General features: G+C 40.0%; 2 protein-coding genes across 4 annotated transcripts; one reads left to right on the forward strand and one right to left on the reverse strand.

Moving 5' to 3' along the window:
• On the forward strand, positions 1 to 18,673 carry LOC122463518. The gene is made up of 16 exons (XM_043533860.1): positions 1 to 246; positions 573 to 713; positions 1,862 to 2,110; positions 2,488 to 2,688; positions 4,388 to 4,558; positions 5,446 to 5,589; positions 6,758 to 6,934; positions 7,421 to 7,631; positions 9,070 to 9,156; positions 9,834 to 9,956; positions 11,333 to 11,484; positions 12,442 to 12,528; positions 13,341 to 13,487; positions 14,804 to 15,001; positions 16,148 to 16,278; positions 16,740 to 18,673. Exons 1-16 carry the CDS (start codon positions 1 to 3, stop codon positions 16,975 to 16,977), a joined length of 2,703 nt encoding a protein of 900 aa, XP_043389795.1. The 3' UTR covers positions 16,978 to 18,673.
• On the reverse strand, positions 18,641 to 23,119 carry BTG4 (BTG anti-proliferation factor 4). Of its 3 annotated transcripts, none has more exons than XM_043534178.1 (5): positions 22,977 to 23,119; positions 21,609 to 21,832; positions 20,872 to 21,009; positions 19,632 to 19,830; positions 18,641 to 19,109 (listed from the first exon to the last, which is right to left on the reverse strand). In XM_043534178.1, the coding sequence occupies exons 2-5, from the start codon at positions 21,779 to 21,781 to the stop codon at positions 18,918 to 18,920; spliced, it is 702 nt and encodes a 233-aa protein (XP_043390113.1). In that variant the 5' UTR covers positions 21,782 to 21,832; positions 22,977 to 23,119; the 3' UTR covers positions 18,641 to 18,917. The 3 variants fall into 3 exon arrangements, with proteins under 3 accessions (XP_043390113.1, XP_043390115.1, XP_043390114.1); XM_043534180.1 differs by having other exon boundaries at positions 22,818 to 22,991; XM_043534179.1 differs by lacking the exon at positions 22,977 to 23,119 and adding an exon at positions 22,607 to 22,692.
• Between the last annotated feature and the right edge of the window lie 326 nt (positions 23,120 to 23,445).

Raw genomic sequence — 23,445 nt, forward strand, 5'->3', positions numbered from 1 at the left:
ATGGATGTGGCCAGCGACTGGGACACATTTCTGAAGGAGTTAGTTGAATGCCACCAGTGTGCTGGACAAGCTCTCTATCAGAAGCATTGGAAAGAAATAAAGCAGTCAGGGCTCAGCTGGGATCTAGTAACACCCAAAGATCACTTACGTTCTCTAGATGAAATTCTACATCATTTATCACTGCTTGGTGCTGATTTGCAAATCACAGATTCCCACATCAGATACGATGTCACTAAAAAACAAGATGTGAGTTCAAGGGTCTTATTTACATAACTGTAAGTAAGCTGTCACTTTACTAGTTTGTTCTTTTCTCTGTAAAAAAGCAGATTCTGGTCTTGACTGCATGTGTCAGAAAAACATGATTTGAATTCTCAGCCTTTAGTTTTGCCAAACAGTAATTTTATTTCTGATCCAAAAATTAACCCCGTCACAGACAACAATTTATGGAAAGTATTTGATGTATTGGTGGTACAGTGAGGTAAATCCATCCACAAGATAATCTGGTTGTGGAATGAACTTCTATGTTTCTTACATTGAAAGCTCTCAGCATCTTAGTCTCTTTTACCCAACAGGAAACACAGTATTTGGAAGCAGAGCTAGCTACAGACTCAGCAACTCAAATATTACAAGCTTCAGCAGTCAAAATAGTAAAGCTAGAAGTTATGAAACAAGTGTGTCTCTATAGAGTATTGGATCTCTATAATGAACTTCAGGTATATCCCATTGATTATTCCTCCACTTCACTATCCTCACATGAGAAGTTAATGCCAATTTGCTAAGGTCTGCACGATACCTTGAGAATATAAAGTGCTACATGAACATGCTAAGGCTAATTCAAATTCAGACCTTTTCCAGTCAGAGTTCGAAAATATAAAGGAGACTTGAATCGGCTAGAATTCAGCTACAAAAGGATAAAGCTCGCTGCACCTCACAGCCACATTGTTGGCACAAGCTAAGCACAACAGGTGCCATTTTCAAAGTTACAAATAGGACTTAAGTACCCAGCTCTCTGCTGTTCACTGGGAGCTTGGTGCCTAATTGCCATTTGTGCCTTTAAAAGTTTTCCCCAACTTCCCAGATCTCTCCACAGAGATTTTCCTCAGTATGCTTCCTGTCTCTGGTTCATATCTGCACCCGAGACAATCACATCTTGTTGCCAGTTGCCAGTTAGAGGCAGCAGGAGTTTCCTGGGAGAATTCTAAGACAGTTACTTGGTGATAAAAGTGATAGTATTTTTATTCATTATAATGTAATTGTATTACAGTAGTACCTTGTGTCCCCATAGTGCTACCCACCGTGTATACACAAAGTAAAAAATAGTCCTTGTCTTGGAGAGTTTATCTGAAATAAACAAGACAGAAAAGAGAGACAGGAAGTATCTATCCCCATTTTACAGATGGAAAACAGTGTCACTGAGAAATTAAGTGACCCACACATAGTCTTTAGCAGAACTCAGTTCTAACCCAGATAATCCTGATTCCCATGCCTTAACCACCAAACCATCTTCCCTCCTCCTAAAGCCAGGCATGTCTGGGGCATGATTTGCCAGGCATGTGCAAAGTTTGAGCTACTCCCCGCCTCCTTTTGTAGTGCCATTTACATCTATGCTTATTCCATATTTAGGAGTTCATCTACCCACTGTGCATGCTTACTGTGCACACATAAATTCACAAAACATATTCTGCACCCTGATCCTCTTCAATCAGAAAGCGTGGGATAAAATGTGCATGTCCACAGAGGGGGGTTACAGTATAATGTACTCTGCCTCATGAGTTACACAACTCAATGCTGGAAACAAAATCTCGAATGTAGCAGCCAGATAACATTTATTTTTCCATATCACTGTGTTTTCTCTCTTAAGAGACAGACCTGTCCAGAAGGTGTGTTAAGGATTCTGAACACTTTACACTATAGAGCTACAGGAGAATCTGTGGCCCAAGAGGTGGCCCAGATTACTGAGAAGCAGCAAGTGGAGAGAGCTGTGGCTTTTCTCCAGAAGCACCACAAAGAAGGGGACTTACTTATTGGTGTAAAGGAAGAGTCAGAGACTGAACTGAGGAATATGCAGACACAGTTCAGACTGGAGCTTCAAACCCAGACAGAAGAAAAGGTACAATTGCTATTGTGTTAATCTCTCTGTTAATCTCTCTCTCTTTATGCTGCTTTAAAATAATGGGAAAGCACATGTATCTGACCATTGTATCAAATGTAACGTTGTCTGTGGTTTGCAAACATTTGATTCATGTATTATCAACACAAAAAAATGGTAACAAGGATTATCCAGCTCCATCAGGTTTCTGTATTTAGTAAGAGTGAATTCTGCAGGGCTTTTAACTGTATAGGTTCCCTTGTCCTTCAGTACAGTTAATTTATTTTTTTCTGTGACTGCTATGTTCAAACTTTTGCCAGCAGAATTTGAATACTTCAGAGCACTCAGTAATTTACAGGGAACCTAGTCTTAAAGAGTTTGCAATGTTTTCTTCATAGGTGCAAGCCAAGGAAATGCAAGTGATCCAGGAGGCTGAAAGACAGGAGTTACCAAATCATATTGAGCATGTGGCATATTTTATCCTATCTCAGAGACACTTGCGGCAAACAGTAATAGTGCTACAAGACAGCTGCAGATTCCAAAAGGCAGACTTTTGGACACAGACTGAAGAAAGAAACCTGTGCGAGCTTGTCATAGATGTAAAGCCCTTTTTTGTTGTTATATTGCATGTGTTTATGTTTTAGGAGTTGTATGATTTTTTTCAAGGATTGTTTCCTTTCATAGAAATGTGCGGCTCCAGATTACAGGATATCATATAGTCATTTCTGTAACAATTTACACATGCCAAACTGTACCTGAAATCTTCTGAAAAGTAGTATGGTTCACTGTATATGGTGTGGTTTGGGACTCAAGATATCTCCGGTCTGTTCTCAGCTCTAGCGTGCTTTGTGCCCATGAGCAAGTCACTTTGGGCCAGAGTTTCAAGTGTGGCTTCTAATTCTGGGTACCCAATTTGAGATGCCTAAGAGGTAACATTTTCAAAAGTGATTTGAGAGCCTAAATCCCATAGAAATGAAATGTGATGTAGGCTCCAAAGTGCCTAAATCACTTTTGAAAGTGGGACTTAGGCTCCTAAATCATGTGGGCACTTTTGAAAATTTTACCCCTAGTTCTTGTTATTTATATCTGGCAAACCCAACAGTGTGCAAGTGTTTCCAAACATAAGGGAATACATTATCCCTATCCCACTAAGTTCACAGCCTAAACAAAGAAACAGAGGATGCGGGAAGGGGCACAACATATATACAGTTATGTTAACAAATATATATATGATGTGTAAACTAGTCTCAGATTACTCATTAAGCTCGTCATTGGCATCAACAAACTTCCCAAGGTGTATTGGAAACTGTGTGAAAAATAACAAGCTATCATTTTAAGTGTGAGGGATTTTTTTATCCTAACAGCAGGATAGGGAGTTTTAAGGGAAGCCTTGTGATCTGGATTGTCTGAATCAGCTTGTAGACAAATAGCCTACAATAAGATGGGGTGAGCTGTGCCTCTCTGTTTAAGGGAGTAGCCTGCTTTGTCTCTCTCTGGTTTTGGGTCTTGTATGTTGTTCTGAATTCTAAGAAATAAAGTTGTGTTACGTTGCGACCTTCCAGCATGAGGGTTTGTTCGTATCTAATTTTTCTGTGTGTAAGCTGTGAACATCACACTTCTCATAGGCACTATGGCAGCTGGGGGGTCATCAGGAGAGACCTGAATGTGGAGGAGGTTGTAGCCTCTCAGGTAAACTTAGGAAAGTTCTAATTTTGAGAAGTGCTGAGCGATCACAGCTGTTGTCTTTACCTGGAGTTGTGCATGTTAAGCACTTCTGAAAACTAGCCCCTAAGGCTGGGACTGTCAAATGAGTCTCAATGGGAGTTAAGCTCCTACCTCCTTTATTTTTATTTAATAATTTATTTATGTGTAGATTTACGTCAGGCTCCTTTGAAAATCCCAGCCTAGGTTTCTAAGGTTGACACCCAAAAATGGAGGTATCCACAATTAGAAACCACTTATGCAAATGCAGGCCTCCACCTCAGTTAGCCCATCTATGAAATTGAGACAATAATGCTTTCTCACCTTTCTTAAACATTTAGAGATCTATGGACAGAAGGTGCCATATAAGTGGTAAGTATTATTATCTGATTCCTATTGTGCTAGATAGAATTTTGGAAGATCCTGCAATTCCTATATCTTTCTGTAAGTTCTCAGTGAGCTGGCTTCTAGAAACTAAAATGACCAATAAAAGGAGCAGGGTATTTTACTTATGTTCCATGTTATGGGTGCTGTGGAATATTTGAGGTAATGGTGGGTGGCTGTATCCATGTAACACATGGGCCTTTTGTGTTTCAGGGGTCATTGGTTGATGATGATGATATGAAGGACATCATACATCTATTGAAAGATAACATAGAATACAAGCTTTCAGGGCTGGAGCTGAAACAAGCTGCCAGATTATTACAACTGAGAGAGAAACAGTTTTTGGAAATAACCCAATGCCTGAAAGACCACTCTTTGGACAAGGTAAAATTGAAAATAAATTATCTAGTGATAACCAAAATATCCACTCTCAAGTTCTGTTTGCTTCCATTTTTCTTAACAGCCCATGCAAAGTTCTTAGTAACATCTTGGCACTTAACAATAGAGTGCACGCGATAATTTGAAATGAGCACAATTGTTTGTGCACATCTGGTTTTGTACAGCTTTATATTGAGCCGTGGCTCTGTTTAAAACTTTCAACTTGTGAGAACAACAATCTAAATGGATCAGTATCAATTTTGTTGCACTTGGCTTCAAATAACCAAAACTGTTGAGAGGCTTATGTTCAGTTTTAGAGTCAGGAACGGGTGGTCAGAGCTCCTAGGTTCTAGACCCAGTGTTGCCACTGAGTTCCTGCGTGGTCTCTTGCAAGTCACTTCATCTGTCTGTGCCTCTTCTTCTTAGCACATGCGCCGCGATTCATCACCGAATTTGGTCCAGTGGTTGGATCATTAGCTTCCCTGACCCGGGCCAGGTACTGACAGGGAGCACAACATGAACACTGATCCATACCCCGCCTCTCTGTGCCTCCTTTAATATATCTGTAGAATGGCATTATAATATTTTGCAGAAATATTATAGAGACAAGGTAGATGAAGTGAATCTTTCATTGGACCAACTTATAAAAAAATATTACCTCAGCCATCTTGTCTCTCTAATATCCTGGGACCAACAAGGCTACAACAACACTGCAGACAACTTACAGGGATATTGTAAGTCTGCATTAATTTATTTTAACAGAGCACATTGAGATCCCTAGATGAAAGAAGCTAAGCAATTATCTTTGTTACTGTTATATAATAACAACATTCTTTCTATGAATAAAATTACTGTTTTTCTCTTTTTTGCCTTTCTGTATGTATACTCTGCAGCCTGTGGATGAAGCTGACTTCACAGCCAATGATCTACAGGAATTCAGAAAGCAGAAAATAAGGGGGCTGAAAGAACAGCTCAAAATCTTTATGGGCGATAAAAGAACTAAGGAGAATACTTCAAGCAATCTTGATCCACTACAGGTAGAAAAACTGCAAATTGTGTATCTTTTCAAACTGAACTGATTGCACCACATGCATGTTCAGGAGTGTAATGATACCTAAGCAGTTTCCACAGTTTCCACGATATGCTATGCATCCGATGAAGTGAGCTGTAGCTCACGAAAGCTCATGCTCAAATAAACTGGTTAGTCTCTAAGGTGCCACAAGTACTCCTTTTCTTTTTAAGCAACAACTGCGGCCTATATAATGGAGGTTATACTGTATACTATGTCGTTGTTTTTATATGTCCCCTTTGGGCTTAATTCAGTCTGATCATTTGGTAACAGAGACTTCAAGCTTGTGATGCTGAAGTTCAGATACTTTTGGCAAGCCCTCAACTGCTCAGGCTACAGTGGGTCATGATGATGCTTACTGCCTCCTTTCTTCCATACCCCCACTTACTGCTCTGGGAAGTGAGCCATGCTTATAATAACTAGCTGCACATCTACCCTCAAAATAGGACTTCAGTGGTGCATGTGCCTTGTCCTGGCTATATACACAGGTCTGACTTCTACCACTAGAGAACAGAGACATTGACATGTGGGAAGAAAAGTTCGGGCCTTGCTGCTCCCTGGCGCCTCATTCTCCCTTGAAGGGAAACACACGGGTTTTCTGTCATTGGTTGTCCCATCTCTAGTAACAACCATTCTCACTCTAACTAGTGCTGCTTCACACTTGCTCACTCCCTGCCTTTTATTGGCCCTGCTTGTATATAGTGCTTCTAAGTTCTGCCCCATAGCCTAAAACATTAGGGAAAGGGCGGGCCTCCTACACAATCAACTTGTGTAGAGGCCACACTTTTTGGAAACTGGCTCAGAAACAAAGGGCCAAGTCAGATGTGTTTGAATAGAGCTCTATCAACCATCCTCATGACATAATGGTAATGAATTAGCTCAGAATCCCCCCGTATCTGTCCCAAACAACATGATACAGATTTGGATGTCACAGTGGCTCCATTACATCATCATACAGTCAGTTAATGCTTGAATTATAAACTCCAGTTTAAGCGTGGGGGCAGGTATTTCATAGTTTAAGAAATCTAGAGGAAAACTATCTTAACTGCCAATAAGCAGAAGTATTGTGGTCATCAGTGGTAAAATTTTTACAGGAAGAAACATAGGTGTTTGACAAAAAACGTTCTTCCCTGCAGATCAAAAAATCCACATTTGAAAGTGAAGATAAAATACTTAAAGGGAACGTTATCTGGGAGATTTTCCAAGCAAAGCAGCTGCAGCTGGAAGAATCTCACCAATGCCAAATATTAGATGAAAGAGTGAATCTGCAGGATCAGCTGGATCATGGAGAGCTGAGGAGCTGGATGAAGGATGTACGCCGTAGTCCCAAAATATGCATTTTGCAGTATGATGGCATATGCAGTGGAAATCCCCCATAGGGAGTTCTTAGATACTTACGTTTTTAAAAAGTTCTATATCCCTGAGAAACGATGATGATGATGGATGCTCCAGAAATGCCATAGATAGATAATTTTATGATTACCATGTATGGATGAATGAAATTTGCAGAAAATAAGTGGATTACAGTAGTTGGTAATTGTCCATAAGTAAATATGCACTGGTTGTGAAATTCATCCATATGCAGAGTGATAGTATGATGGTTTTGAGGCGCAGATGTAATATGTCTTATAGCAACTGATGCATACTATACAGAGGGAATTTCTAACATACTTTGAGAGATCCTGAAGCCTTATACCAGGGTAGTGTCCTATGGGAGAGTCTTACGGAGCATGAGATTGTATTTCCCAGAGATCTCACCCTTTTACAAACATTTACATTTTTCTCACAATTCTTGTTAGAAAATGATGAGAGAACACAATGAAACTGAGGTCTTCCTGCAAAAGGCTTTTCACCAAGACCTGGAGAAACTGAGAGGAAGGGTAGAGCAGGCAGAGAAGAAAAAAGAGAAGCAGCAAGAAAACAGCCCTCCATCATCTGCAGCTGCATCCTTATTGGCCAAAGAGAAACCCAGCCAGGCAGAAGACCAGGTTCTATCTCTCTTGGCAGAGAGTAGGTCTGATTTTTCAATAGAAAATGTAGCTGATCCATAACTCCTCGTTGCAAGTAATGTGCATTCTGGGTGTTATTGATGCTTTTGTAATGAAATAAACGTGCAGATCACAAGTACAGTACAGGATGAGTAAGATGTTATGTGATCATCTGAAGAGATGCCAGTCTCTCAGCTAGGCAGTAAGTGGAAAACACATGGGCATTCTTGGAAATTAAAAACTAAACGGCGTTTAGATTGAAAGATACATATGGGGTTTTCTGCCCAGGGGTGATCAATTTTCTGCCCTTGGAGATAACTGGCAGAATCTGCATGACTTAAGATTTAGGTGTGAGAATGCACAGTTGCTTGGATGCCAGAAGTATCTATGATACAAATAAATTAAATATTTAACCAGGGTGTGGTTCACTCACCTCCACAGAGTTGAACTGAATCACCAAATTTTAGAAAGGTTCCCTTTGCACCTGCCATAGAAGAAGTTAACAAGGGACTTGAGGGATACCAGGGTTTCACCTTCCTTGGAACAATGAACAGAGTTCATTCATTAGGATCGGGGGAATGAATCATTCAAGACCAATTGCCTATGGTTCCAGGGACCACTAGGCAATACACTAAGTCTTTCCTGTCTTCTCCTTGTTCCCTCTTTAGGGAAGATCCAGTCATTTGTATTCATTCATCAATTGTAGGCAATAGGAGTTAGCATAATCTCATAAGTACAAATAAATGGTCCAGATGATATAAAGTCCTTTTCTCTGTGTCACCTACAGTCTGGAATATAAGTAAATAGGATAAGAGATTGGAAACAATTGAAAGGCACAAAGGCCCCTGAGTGCAGCAGCATATGCAGATTCAGCTAGCAAATAAGAATTTGGAGTGTACCATTCAGCCAAACTGGCCCCAGTGCACTCATGTCAGCCCTGTCAGGAACCTTACGCGCTTTCCAGGAGTGGCTCAAGATCCATCAATCATCAGAGCTCCACTCAAGGATATCCCACCCCATCCTCTTGATAGACTCTGACCCACTCCTGTATCTTTAATCTTCCTAAGTGAGAGAACCCAGTCAACAAATCAGGCTTTGGCCATCTTAAAACTAGTTACTAATAAAGTGACCCTAGATTATAAATAGAAAAATTATAGCTCGATTATGGAATAAGAAAAGGAGGACTTGTGGCACCTTAGAGACTAACCAATTTATTTGAGCATGAGCTTTCGTGAGCTACAGCTCACTTCATCGGATGCTCACGAAAGCTCATGCTCAAATAAATTGGTTAGTCTCTAAGGTGCCACAAGTCCTCCTTTTCTTTTTGCGAATACAGACTAACACGGCTGTTACTCTGAAACATATGGAATAAGAGAAGAAATAATTATGTAAAGCAAGTATGAGCATCTCTACAATTCTTTTTGGAGAATTTCACTAACACATGTATGTTGGCCTCATAGATGTCAAGATACTGAAGCAAACTGAACAGTTGTTGGCATCAAGGATTATTCTCCTGAATCCCCAGTTCAGGTCACCTCTTCTGTGTGGTAAGCCCTTTACACAGTTAAGTCAGTAGATCTGAATAATATAGCCCCCTAAGAGTCACTTCCTTTGGTATAACTCCATCCATGCTACATCATTTTGTATCAAACGAGTATCCTGTGGTCTTTGTATGATGCTTCCCTATATCCACACAGTAGCCATGGTGTAGACAACAGTTACATAAACACATGAAGCTAAATTTTGAATTCCTTAATTATTCAAAACTCCCATTAATATGATAGGAAACAGAATTTGGTCCTCTTATAGAAAATCATTTTTAATATATTTAAAATGTTTTAAATCAGATTTATTTTCTCTTTTCATCAATCAAACTGTATCATTGACAAACAGAGTGCCTTTAATAAAAAGCTTCATAAAATTGCCAGGAGTATTTTCTAAGCTCTCCAAGCAGGAGCTGTGGAAAATAAGAGGTATTTATTTTACCCATTTTATTCATAACAAACACTGCGGAGAAGAGAACTCTCTTTTCAAGTTATATTAAAATCTCTTTAGTAACCAGCACTTAGATTTGGGCAAACAATTAAATGGATTTCTCAAAATATTACCTTCACTGCACCAGTAAAGTGTTTTATTCCAGGATATGAGTTTCTTATTTGCCTCATGCACACACTGTAAGAAACAGTTATTTTTCACAGTTATATTTTTATATTTATTTGTGTAGACAATGATAAAGCCACATATATGAAATCTTCTCCACTTCTCACTCTTCTGAAAGATGTGAATGACCAGCTCCAAGCTCATGCGATGGCAATTGGGCTTCTGGAAAGCCATCTGCCGGAAAAAGGTAAATTTCCTTCCCTTCTGTTTTTAATGTACATTTTTAGCACAATTCAGTAAAATATTGGGAGATATCTTTCTATGTAAGCTTAGAGTTGGCCACTACTCATATGTTTTGGGATTAACTCATCTTCAGCAGGGCAGATGTCCTAATGTCACTTATGTTTATTCTGTGGTGGAAGTATGGACTAATGGTAAATATAGGGGGATCTGAGAGTTTGGGGTCAATTCCTGCCTTTGCCAATGACTTACTCTGTGACCTTAGGCAAGTCATTTAATCTCTCTGTGCCTTGGTTGTATACTAACACTTACCAGTTTTGCTAGATGGGATGAAATTTGGTTAGTTGTAAAGCTTTTTGCACTTTGAGATCCTTGGATGGAAGGCATGATACATCAGAGTTGCTTTATTTCCTATTGAACAGCGATGCTATAAACATTAGGAGAAGTTATCCGACTTATCTGTATGTGTATATATATATATCTTACTATATATTCCATTCTATGCAGCTGATGAAGTGGGCTGTAGCCCACGAAAGCTTATTTTCAAATAAATTTGTTAGTCTGTAAGGTGCTACAAGTACTCCTGTTCTTTTTGCGGATACAGACTAACACGGCTGCTACTCTGAAACCTGTAGTAGATCATTCACTGACCAATTATGTGCTTAACAAGCCTTGGGCTTTTTTCTAATACAGGGGTAAGTCTGGTCATGTTTTAAGTAAATCTGAGGGCACTGCTGCAGATCTAGCCATCTTCTCTTTGTGACACAGGTTACATGCATAAAGTGCTCTTATCATGTACCTTTTAACAATGACTCTCATTTTTTCAAGTAAACAACTTACTTCATTTCTCTCTAACAGGAACAGAAAGATTCCACTGACTAGGGCTAAATAATCACAATGTATAATGCAGAGTCTGAGTGTACAAATGTAATAGCCCCAGAATTAAATAAAATAACAGTAATAAATAGATAATAGACAATTGGGTATTCTATTCTATATAAGTTCTTACGCCATGCTCATCACCACAGCATCTGAGTGCCTTCCAGTAATGCATTGAAGGATGTGACTAATATCTGTCACATACTGTTTTCTTTTATCCTCTCACCAGGAGGGAAGAGTATGCCGTGGAATTGTCTTGTTTGGTAGGGTGTTTTGTTGTTTTCTTTGTCATTTCTATTACTAAATGTTGTATAAATAGTCCAGAAAATGGGTTGTGCGTCATTTAAAAGTGTTTGCAATGAAATAAGTCTTGCCCAGAAAGTTCCACCTGCGCATTCTTCTTGTCCCTTAATATTTCATGATAAAAGAAAATGTACATTGATGCTAAATACAAACGTAAAACAAAAATAAGTGAGTCTGTTGAAATGCTGTTGTTCTCTGCAGACACAGGAAGTTCTTTTCAGGATATATTGGATGCTTTGATGACTCATAAAGGTGAACTAATACCTGTTCATCCCCTAACACTTTCTGCAAGAGAGTTTGTAATATACCAATATGGCATCTCCATTCTCCAGTTTCTCAGGCCTCATATCAATGTAAGTTTAACATACTACAAGAAAATATTTCCATTCTCAGAAGGAAGCATGCATTTGTAGAAAAGCACCAATAAAACCCAGCAACGGGCTGCAGGAAACCCATCCATTGTAGGTGAAGGATGGATAGAGAATGCTCAGTGAGTAAGAGATTCAAAGGAGTCAAAGCCGTGTTTCAGCAACAGTAGCTTGGAAGAATGGATATGGTACTGGACTGGGTCTCAGGGGATTGCGTTCAATTCCTGGCTCTGCAACAGACTCTTTGTGGGACCTTGGTCAAGTCACTTGATCTCTTTGTGTTTCAGTTCCACTGTAAAATGGGCATAATACTTCCTTTGTCTGTTTGGCTTTTAAACTTTGATACAGGGGATCTCCTAGGCCTGCTGTGCACCAAAAACTTAGGTTGACTTAGCTCAGGGCTGTGAAAAATTTCATTGTGCAGCTTAGTTAGATCAGCCCTACTGTAGATGCAGCTACAACCTCTTGAGGGAGTGAATTTACTACAGTGATGGAAAAAACCCTTCCATCAGTGGACTAAGCGTCTACATGACAGAGCAACAGTAGTGTAGCTGCAGCTGTGCCGCTGTAGTATTTGTAGTGTAGACATACCTTTATATCTGCCTTTGTACAGCACTAGCACAGTGGGACCCTGATCTTGGTTAGGGCTTCTAGAAGCTACTGTAATACAATAAATAAATAATAATAATGGTGCGCTAACCACCAGAGCTGCTGGGCTCGGGTACCCTTTGATTTATTTAATCAGAAAATTGGCAAGATGAACTCCAGTGATATGCTGGGGACATTTTAAACACTATCCATTTTCATGCAACATTTGTTGGCTCTGCTTCTATTGAAAATCAAAGCTGACATTTAAATTAATTTATATCCCACTAATCCATCTGACTTTGAAGATATGAAGTGCATACAAACTTTTACAGAAACAATTATTTTTCTCTTTAGGCTCCAGAAATTAACCTGTGTGTCGCCTCCAGCATACCTCTCAGTAACACCACAGGCAATGCCTTCCAAAACTCTTTCTATCATCAGGTATGTCAGTTTAGATCCTTGTCAGCATCCTCAATATTTTCAGATCTATTAAATTTGTGGATTAGGGAGTGAAATGCAAATACACTTCATATTTATCAAGTCATGGAACATTTGATTCCTTCTAGGAAAAGATTGCTTAACTAAGAAACAAAAAATGTCACTGTGAAAGAACCACCTCTCATCTGCCAGTGATATGTCCCAGTTAGTGTTTGATGTAAAGCTAATTGAGTTCTTTAAGATAGTGGTCATGGGGCTGTGTGCCATAGGTGGGTCATACTGATAGCTTCAGAGGGCTGGTAAAATTATTGTATATATACAACAATCAGTTTCAGTTTTCGAAAGAAATCTTTTTCATCGAGATTCTGCCACCCTTACTCACATTGAGTAGTACCTTACTCTGCAAATAGCCTTTATTGAACTCAGTGGAGTAAGAGTGCTATGAGTAAGGGGGGCAAAATCTGACCCGTAACTATTACTTATTTCTATATAGGGATTCTGAGGGAAGAGGTGAGGTTTTGTATCATGGTATAGTTGGGGAAGAGGAAATTCCCTCGAAGTCTTCATACCCACTAAAATAAGCTGAAAGTGTGTTTCTCATGAGAGAAAAATGTCAGGGTACACACCAGCCTCTCCTGAATAAAACCCTTTAATAGTTGCACTTTGTGGCAGTTGTGCATATGTTTATCCCCAGTGGACTCTAAACAGTGTGTCCAGTGTCCATGAAAGTAGCAGCCCAGCCACTGTAAACATCACCTCACATCTCTAATGCTGTCTTCTTGTCTCTGCTCTGGATATTTTTATTTCCTTCTCAGATTTCAGAGAACAAATTATTCATTTTAAGAGAGTATCTGGGTTGTGTGGGCAGCTTCATTCTGTTGCTGGTGCACTGTCTGGCTCACATCACTGCTGCTGACCTCAGCCAAGACTCCAGCCCCGCCTTTCAGAGACTGTTTTATCAGGTATAACGATACACTATGTATCCAGTTACATTAAGGCACGAACTCTTTGCAAAGATTTACCTCATTAAAACCAGGGCTCTTTTTGGCACTTTATGGTATTGCTTGGAATAATAAGGAGGGAGGTGGGATAAGATGCTTACCTGTTGACCGCAATGCAAACAAGTCTTCGGGTTTCCTGGAGAACATTAATAACATGATATCAAGAACATATGACGATCATGCTGGAGATGCTGTCAACAGAATGCTGGAAAAGTATCCAAAGAACACAACTTCAAACTACCTGGCACCGTACTGTAAACCAGCAGAAAGCTCCACAGCAATGTATACTCATCCCTTCAGTACAAACAATACTGATTCAGAAATACCTGCAACATGCTTCTGTCATTGGGTGATAGCGCTGGGGACAACCATATTTCTAGCAACCTACTGCTCAGTGCAAGGAAGTCTCAAGTGGTTGGGGAAACGTATGCAGAGTTCTGAGCTGGGGTAGCACTGGAAAATAGTACCTGCATATTGCCACTCCTGGCCCAGAAAATTTAGCCGCTATCTAGATTTCTGTGTGTGGGATTCAGCTTGAGCCACTGGAGATTCATAGAATCCAAGGCTAAACAGGTCCACTGTGATAACACAGGCCATAGGACTTCTCCAAAATAATTTTTGTTTGAGCTAGAACATATCTTTTTTTTTAAATAATCCAATCTGGATCTAAAAATTGGCAGTGATGAAGAAACCATCACAATCCGTGGTAATAGTTCCAAAGGTTAATTACTCTCAATTAAAAATTTAGCCTTATTTCCAGTCTGAATTTGTCTAGCTTTAATTTCCAGCCATTGGATCTTGGAGATACCAGTTATCAACCCAGATATTGCCTCGGGCACCCAAACAGAGATGTGATTCCCCAAAGGACTGCCTGGTGCTCATGCAAAGGTTGGACTAGCAGCGTTGCCCAGATCCCAGCACATTGCAAATACCTTATACGCAACTCTGCTGGTCCTGCTCATGCCTGACCTGATATTCTAATCATGAGTGTCTCCTGAAGAGAGACTGTTAAGAATGACACATTAACCCACATTGTGTGGTGCATTTGTGATCTGCACACATGTTCTCCAAGGACTAACTTAAAGCAAATAAATTCATTTCTTTTGTGATGTGAATCTAGACTTCCAGAGCTGAAAAGTTATTGTTCTAACCCATTGTCCATCTACGCTCCTTTTCCTCTCCCTTCTTGTTAATTATTACTTTTATGAATGTTAGCTTTAAATATTTCTTGGACAAATGCATTCAGGTTTTTAAAAATAATTTGTCTCCATGTTTAGGCACTAAAGGCCTGTCTCAGTGAAATGTTCTCCCTTAGACTCCGGATGTCAGCAGTTCTCCAGGACAATAAATCCTCTGTGAAGATAAGTGAGATTCTGCTGAAGGGAGAACCATTCTCTGAGGAGAAATTAAATCTCATCTCTCAGCTTTTTGATGCAAAAGTAAAATCCTCCAGGGAGATGGAGGCGTCTGAGGAGGTAAGCAGAAAGGTTATGAACCCTGGTATGTTTCAGTGTCCCCAATCTTCTTACTGCTTCACAGACTGGAATTCTAAATCAGATCTTAAACTCACATTTCCCACATCATTGCTCAGTAAAATCAGCCTTGCGCAGAGGGCCAGCACTAGGCTCAAGGCACCATTTAAGCTCTCAGGTGGGACTTAAATGGTGCACAGTTCTGGCTCTGCACAGAGGTGAATTTCACCTTAAATGCTGTACATATTCAATATAGTCAGAGGCCTGCTCAGTGCTGAGCCTGCTAAGACATCCTTAGGGTTAGGGTTAACAGCAGTGGAACTAAACCAATTGTCCAATCTGTACGATAGGTTTATTTAAAGCTACTGTCACATAAATTTCAGAACTAAAGCAAGCAACAGTGTCCCAAAGGCAGACAAATCCCTGCTACATTCAGTATTTAAAGAATAAATGTGACATTTTAGCATTCAGGTCATGCAACTGAACTGTAAACACACTGTAAATCATATGAAGCTTCTAACCCCAGCAGCTTCCTTTTGTTTTCCATGTCAAATGACCTTTGCTGGCTGACTTTCATTAAGAATATTTGCTCAAAGAAAAAGCAATATAAAAGTCTCCTTCTATCCAGTTTTCTACCGGAGTAAATAAGGCCTGTCACAACATCTTTGACATGGTTGAAGGGTTGTTGTTGTTGTGTTTCAAACAAGCAGTGGATGAAATCCTCAGCTGGTCAATTGCAGTCGCTGGAGCTATGCTGATTTACAGCCGCTAAGGATCTGGCCCAGTATTTTTTAAAAGGAATGGTAAATTGCATTCATCTGCTTGCTTAGCATCTTAACATCCCAGGTTACATTCTGAGTGGACAAACCTACAGGGATTGACTAGAATGACTCAGGTTTCGTTAGACGTAGAGGTATTGCAGGGTTATGGAAGAGAGAATCATTGTTTCTGTAGCAAGTCTTATTCAGACTGCCTCAAAAGCTGACATTTCATCTGAAAATGTTTTGGGTGGGGAGGATTCAGAATATCCCAGGGCAGTGTAAAAAGTGATGTCTTTGAAGATAAAATTTCAGACAGAGTCCATAAAGGGCTTTTAAAACTAATGCTGACGTGTCCTCCCTTTGTATCCTTGTTGTCTGGTGCATGAAGAGGAACAGGAACCTCTTACTCCATGCAAATCTTGAGGACCTGCTGAAGAATAAACTATCTGTAAAGAAGAAAGAGTGTTTCACCCACACCTCAGCAGGCAGGAAAGAGAACAACTTTGGTGCAAGGATAAGGTGAGAATGATTTTTAGATGTTTTAATAAGTGTCATGCAAATAATCTGTGTTCTGGAACGAAGCAAGTCTATTCCAAGACCCCTCATTTGGTCCTGACCTCACCATACGATATGGAGCTGATCTTCCTAGTCTGAGAGTCTCAGACGCAATGGGATGAATAAAGAACAGCAGCCCAAAATTCTCTGCTGGTGGAACTCCACTGACTTACAGTTCAAGCGTGAACATGCCGCAGCAATTCTGGGCCCTGAATTTCAAGCCTAGGTCACAAAAAGTGACTTGTCAACCTTTTCCTTTGTTTCTCTCCATCCTCTCACCACTGTTTTATCTAGATTAAGTTTCTGCCAAATAGTCCTCATCTTAGTCCCGCTCTCTTCATGACAGAAGCAGGGATATTGCTTTAGCTGTGGCATTTCTACTGTGTCTTATTTTAAGTCATAAACATTTGCTTCTATTGCTTCAGCTCGGAAGAGGAAAGCTGCTCTTACTTCAGCCTTTCGGAAGTGGAAGATAAGTTGGATACATTAACTGAGGAATTGGTGAAAGTCATAGAGGAAGAACATCATTTTTTAAAATATGCAGCCAGTGAAGATTTGCCCTTTGGTCAGTTTGAGATAATTGGTTTAGAGAAAGACTGTTTGGTAAAGCAAATGGAAATATTAGAAGGGAAAATAGCAAAAGGCAGAGAGGTGTTTAAGTAATATTAAAACAAAGAAAAAAAAATTGGTGACTTACTTCTAGCTTGGCTTTACACCAAGCCAAAAAAAGAAAAGTTTATTCCAAGACCAGTGCGTTGTTGTTGTTTTTCCCCCCAAACTCACTCATAATTAAATCTGATTTAAAAGAATGTAAAGTAGCTTAAAAAGTGACAAGACCCAAGGCTGATCGACTCCCTCATTTCTTCTGAAATATCCGTTAACAATAATAAGCAGTCAAGATACCTTGGTTATTGTCATTGCCCAAGCATGTGAAATCTCAGTTAACTGTCAACTTAGCAAAGGAATGCAAGTGGGGTTTTAGAACGGAACCCCTATCAGTTCTGGTTATGATGCTTAATAAATGTATTTTGATAACACTATATAGCGCTAACCCCTACAAACATTGGAGAAGACTATCACACTTCTCCATAGCCTTTAAACTTATAGTAAGACAGTTTCCTGTCCCACAGAAATTCTAATTCTGAAAGGTGCTGAGTACCTCTCACTTAGATTGACTTCAGTGTGAGCTGAAGGCTAGATCCTCAAAAAGGTATCTAAGCTCCTAGCTTCTGGGTACAAGTTCCCTCAACTCCTTGCAGGATCAGCCCCTAATTTACACTGGTGTGATACAAACAAGAATCTGAAGGAAAAGGAGCAGATGGCATCACACAGGAGATCAGCAACACCGAAGAGCATTTTGTATATAGATTTGAATGAGATTTGTTTCTGCTGCAATTGTTGTGAATCATTGAATGTCTCTGCTCTAATACTGTCAAACAATTGCTTCTATATTCTTAAGTAGGTGATTTGATTGTAGTGTTTTATTACAAGTATACCTTTTTAGAGTTCCTAGATCAAACTAAACTGTAATTTATAAACTGCATTCATTTGTGAAAATGCAAACAAGTTTTTGAAAACAAAAAAACCTAAACAGGTCAGAACTGAAGTGGCAGGTGTCCAGGCTGAAGTGAATGGGAAGCATTGCTCCTGCATTCCCAGCACCACTGTAAGTAAGTCACCTCCCAGATTGAGATTGTTAATTTATTGGATAGTTTCCTGAAGCACTCTGTTAGATTGCTGTTAATATACAAACTCTGTAGGCTCTTTATGAAGACTTAAATAGAAATACTGCCCAATTTACAACAAAAGATAGAGTCTCCCTACCTTCTGCGGAGGGATCAAGTGGAGCCTATTAATCAACAGCAACTTTGTTTCAGAAACAATTACATATATTCTTTTAAAGAAAGAATATGCATAGATGAGAGTCAAGGCCCGTGTCGATCCTTGCTGCACACACCAAATAAGAAACACTATGTAATTAAGCAGGACTTATTTTGGTTACATTTGAGCCCAAGAAAAGAAGAGGACCCACCCAGACATCTGGAGCTGCAGGAGAATTCCAGGATCAAATACAGGATTTTTTTTGGCTGTAGCTGTGATGGAGAGAGGTAGGCTTCTGCATTATCTCCACCACAACAAAGCATGTTTAGGTCACATATACTTGTCTACTGGTCATTGAATCTCTAAACTACAAATTTCTGGCGAGTTCTATCCTAAGAAAATCTCAGTTTAGGATGATCTCAAAGAGCTTTCAGTAGAGGAGGGAAGACTCTTGGCATTCACCCTTCACACACCTGGTGATAAATCACAAATGCAATATTTTTTAAAAAACCACAACTAAATTTATTAATCTCCATGTTTCCTTTTCAAGTTACAAATAGAATTACTAGTTTTCAGTGTCTCTTATCAGAGCAATATAAAAATACATTAAAAGTTTAATAAAATCTTTAAATTTCAGGTACATAAAATTAGGGAAAGAGAAATAAAACAGACAGGAGAAGGCAGAATTAAGTGTGTTTTTGTGGAAACATCAAGCTTCCTACCACAGAGTCCAGTATTTTACTGACCCGTAAGAGCCAGGTTAGAGCGGTGCAGGCACTGCTCTATCGGTTGGTATTCACCCAGTGATATCGATCCATACGAGGTCCAGAAAAAGCAGCTGTTGGCCAGTAGCATTTGAAGCCCTTGTGCTGGGGATAGTAAACACTTGCCTGATGAAGTCCATTGGTTGTGTAGCTCTTCTTGTGAGGATACCGAGACCACGGCTGAATGGGCAGCTTGCAGTAGTCACTGAACTAAGAACAAAACCAATGAGGAGTCCTTGTAGCACCTTAGAGACTAAAATTTATTTGGGCATAAGCTTTTGTGGGCTAAAACCCACTTCATCAGATGCATGGAGTTAAAAAAAAGCAATATATATTATAGCACATGAAAAGATGGGAGTTGCCTTACCCGGGGGGGGGGGGCAGTGCTAACGAGACAATTCAGTTAAAGTGGAAGTAGCCTATTCTCAACAGTTGACAAGAAGGGGTGAATAAGAATAGATTAGAGATTTGTATTGAGCTTGGTCTCAAGTTCCTTTTCAGGTATTACAGTTAGTGTAGAGATAAAGTCACTGCTTATTCATGCACCATTTGTTGATTTGGGGTGACAGGAGGATCAAGAGCAGTACAGGCGGCCTACAGCGGTACTGACAGAAGAACTTGAGTGGGATAGCTTGGTCAGTCTTCCCCAGTAGATCATATTATAGGCCAGACACTAGCTGTTTCCTCCTTTACAGCAGGAAAGAAGGTTAGGACACACCACCAGCATCTTACCTGATAGACACTGTTTGGGTTGCTGACCGTAGGGATAGCTTTAGCTTCCTTGGTATAGCCCTCCTCATCTGAGGAGGTGCCAGAATGATAATCTGAGGTTGCTTTATCAACAGCATGGCTGATGCGTTGAGAGAGTTCTCGGTCGTCTTCAGAACCTTCAAAGTGAACCACCGTGAAAGGCAGATTCTTTTCACCATACCTAGAGTGGTGGGGGAGGGAGGGGGGAAGAGTGTTTGCTCAGTTTATTGCATAATACAGCTTTGCACTAATACTGTAGAGGTCCACTGCTATTTACCCACAGACATGACATACCTCTTTATGGTAGAGCCCCAGGCTTTTAGTACTCTGCTATTACTTCTTTCCCATTAGTGGCAAGAGGTCACTGTTGCCTGTTTGTGTCTTAGCAAGATACTAATTCAGGAGGTTCTGCTGTATTCCAGACTGAAGGGACTCCTCCTACAGGGGGGTTGGTGAAGAGTTGTAGACTAGCCCTAAAACTTCTCTACTGGCAACGTTAAAGTGCTGCCATGCCAGCGCTTTAACATGGCTTGTTTAGTCGCAGCAGAGAGTTCTCTCCCAGCGCTCTTAAACAAAAACAAAACAAAACAAAAAACAAAAACACCCACCACCACGTGGGGCGCGGCTCCCAGCAATGGTACACTGTCTACACTGGCACTTTACAGCGCTGAAATTTGTAGCGCTTGGGGGGTGTTTTTTCACACCCCATGAGCAAGAAGGGTGTAGCGCTGTAAAGTGCCAGTGTAGACAAGCCCTTAGTTTGAGAGCTTGGAGCCAGCACCAGTCCCGACAGTTTAGAATAGAACAAAGTGCACCCTTCTAATCATAAAAAGAAAAGGAGGAGTACTTGTGTCACCTTAGAGACTAACAAATTTATTTGAGCATAAGCTTTCGTGAGCTACAGCTCCTTTCATCGGATGCATTCAGTGTGTAGCTGACGAAAGCTTATGCTCAAATAAATTTGTTAGTCTAAGGTGCCACAAGTACTCCTTTTCTTTTTGCGAATACAGACTAACACGGCTGCTACTCTGAAACCTTCTAATCATGTTTGACTAGTTATAGGATTGTAAGAAAATCCACAACTCCTAATAATCACATGCTCCTTTGCCAATACATTTTTAGAATCATGTCCACACCTGGCCTCTGGAATGCACTGTATGCAGTATAGCTGTGGACAACAAGGAGAGCAAGGGTGTAACAGTCACCTGAGTTCAGGCCTCACCTGCAGCACACGTCAAATGGATCAACCCATATGGTGATCTCTCTTGGCAAGCCAAGGTTATCAAAATCCACATTACTGTCATAACAAGCTTGTTCCAGTACAGGATCTCTTGTCTGATGTTTGTTTATCCGTATACACCTAGAGAGAGTAAATAAGGGAGACTATTATGCCACAGGGCTTACGTTTACTGCAGTTAACTCAAATCCTATTCACACATCAAAACCCTTAGGTCAAGTGTGGTGGTATTTTAAATTCAGATTATCTGGGCCCTAAGAGCTATTCAGGCTAAAGCCTGAGTTAGCACAAATCAGTTGCCAATACAACCATTGTTGCTCATTTATTTTGCAGTGTAGCCACTTGCACTCAAGTGCAGATTAACTTGAGTTAACTCTGCAGCGAGAGCAAGCCCTCAGTTATGCATGCATTCTTATCAAGAAATCATTAGCTTCCCTAAGCGTGCAGCCAGCCTGCATTACCACATCTGCTCTATTCCTTGGCCATTCATTCCGCCTATCAAGCTTGACAGGAAGAAAAAGTTCTTCATGAACCCTGTTCAGTTCATTGCTTTTTCAGCATTTGCCTTGTTTGCTTTACTACAGCCGGTATTATTATTCCTGGAGTAGTTCCTACATCTTTACATGGATGTTCCCAGAGCCTTACATTCTGTCTATTCCAGCTTGCTAGACACTGGTCCCTCTTTTACCATAGCACCAAAAGCACAGGGCCAAGTCTGTTACCTGAAGGCTTGTCCCCTAGATGGGTTGTCTAGGTACCAGTGGTTCTTATACTTTTCAAACAGTATTGTTGTCAGCTTAGCTGCAAATTTCTCAGTTTTGAGCTTGCTCAGTTTGTCTTGCTTCTTCACCAGCCTTGTGATGAAAAAGACTGTGGCAGCAATTTCATCTTTCATTTTCTTTTTTAATCCGGAGTGCAGGAGGATGTACTAGCTGTTAGACCATCACTGTAGAGAGAAATAACTATGCTGAAGAAACTAACTAGCATTAAGGTACTAATTAAGTTTCAATAAGGGCAGAGGGTTGAAGGCCTAGACGAGCAATGCCAAAAAGAGACCTTAGACATCCTAGAGACCAGGAAGTCACACTGCAGTGTTTGGTCAAACAAGACTCAAATATTAAGCAACAGCATGACTGTCCTCTTCATCCTTCTTAGTCTAAGGAAGACTTGTCAGTTACACTATTGCCAGCCCCAGGTGTTCAACCTTCATGAATCAGATCCTCCCCACAAGCCACCATTTTGCTTTAAAGGTTGAGATTTTAAGAAGATGGGGTTTGATTTTTGAAGCCTTTAGGGTGCACTCAGGTGACTTTTCAAGCTTCTCTGCAATCATGCCAGCTAAATGCTTTTTTTTTTAAAAAAAAAAAGCAAAAGTCTCAATTACAATTCCAGGAGCTGGATTTAAAAAAAAAAAAAAAGGCAACGCACACACCAAATATCAAAACTCGTAAGAGTCACAAGTTGTCACCACTATAATTAGTTGTATGAATTAATAATGAAGGATTTTAGCTAGGCTAGTGTTCTCAGTTTATTTAGAGCAACCCAATAGAAAAAGACTGTCACTCCAAGAATGAGCATTACTTTAACAAGTACCAGTTGTAGGTCTACCAAACTTATAAACAGCGTAGAATACAGGAGAGTTGATATTAAGATTATCTAGTCTTGCCTAATAAATTGCTCCTATTTACAGAGAGGTTACCTAGTTACAGATGCTACTCACATTACTCATCACTGAGGTATTCAGCACAGTATAAGAATATATAGAGAAATAGAAGACTAGGCAGTGCTCCCACCCAACAGTTATTTTTGGTGTGCTAGAGTCAAGGGTCAGCAACCTATATTAGAGAGTTACATCACTTCATTAACCCTCAGTCCACACAGGCTGTGTAGTGATATAGTCCTTTTCCATGCCATAAAGGAGTAAATGTTACCTTTAAAATGGACCCTGTCCGATAAAAACTGATAAAATTCCAGCTACTTTAAAACTCTCAGATATACTTTAACTACAATAAACAATTCAAAATATATTTGACAAAAACATGTTTGTTGCCTTAGTAAACCATATACACGGAAGCCACCCTCACACATACCATCTGTCATCACCTACTCCTACAAGCTGCAATCTTCTACTCTATAATCTTCTGCTTCAGGTGTATATAGAACTAGAACTCAACTGGCTGTTAAGAGCTTAACAACTGAACAGGTGTGTTCCATTATGCTGAATACAACTTGCTTTCTTCCAAGGGTGTAACACTCTGGATGCTTTTTTCCAGGCCAGAAGAGAACTCTGTGCAGCTCCTTAACTTGTCTCTTCCATCAACAGGAGTTAATACATTAAAAGATATTATCTGATCCACCTTGTCTCTCTCATATCGTGGGACCAAAGGAACTGCAACAACACTGCAAACATTCAAAACTACTGTCAATTTATCTGTTTTCAACACCAATGAGGCTTCCTTTCTGAAGTACATTTGATTAATTCAGTACTTTCCTCAGTCATGTTTATCTATGTAATACCCATTAATTTTAGTATCTGTGGGGAATATACATAATCAAGAG

Source organism: Chelonia mydas, chromosome 22 (assembly GCF_015237465.2).
Source record: "Chelonia mydas isolate rCheMyd1 chromosome 22, rCheMyd1.pri.v2, whole genome shotgun sequence".
Lineage (NCBI taxonomy): Eukaryota > Metazoa > Chordata > Testudines > Cheloniidae > Chelonia > Chelonia mydas.

Excerpts from the sequence above, each read along its gene's own strand:
- LOC122463518 (XM_043533860.1), top strand. The coding sequence starts at position 1 with ATGGATGTGGCCAGCGACTGGGACACATTTCTGAAGGAGTTAGTTGAA. Across the intron at positions 6,935-7,420 it reads TGAGGAGCTGGATGAAGGAT|AAAATGATGAGAGAACACAA; the intron begins GTACGCCGTAGT and ends AATTCTTGTTAG. Across the intron at positions 13,488-14,803 it reads TTCAGAGACTGTTTTATCAG|GCACTAAAGGCCTGTCTCAG; the intron begins GTATAACGATAC and ends CTCCATGTTTAG.
- BTG4 (XM_043534178.1), bottom strand. The coding sequence starts at position 21,781 with ATGAAAGATGAAATTGCTGCCACAGTCTTTTTCATCACAAGGCTGGTG. Across the intron at positions 19,831-20,871 it reads CCATTTGACGTGTGCTGCAG|GTATGGTGAAAAGAATCTGC; the intron begins GTGAGGCCTGAA and ends CCACCACTCTAG. Across the intron at positions 19,110-19,631 it reads ACCCAAACAGTGTCTATCAG|TTCAGTGACTACTGCAAGCT; the intron begins GTAAGATGCTGG and ends TTTTGTTCTTAG.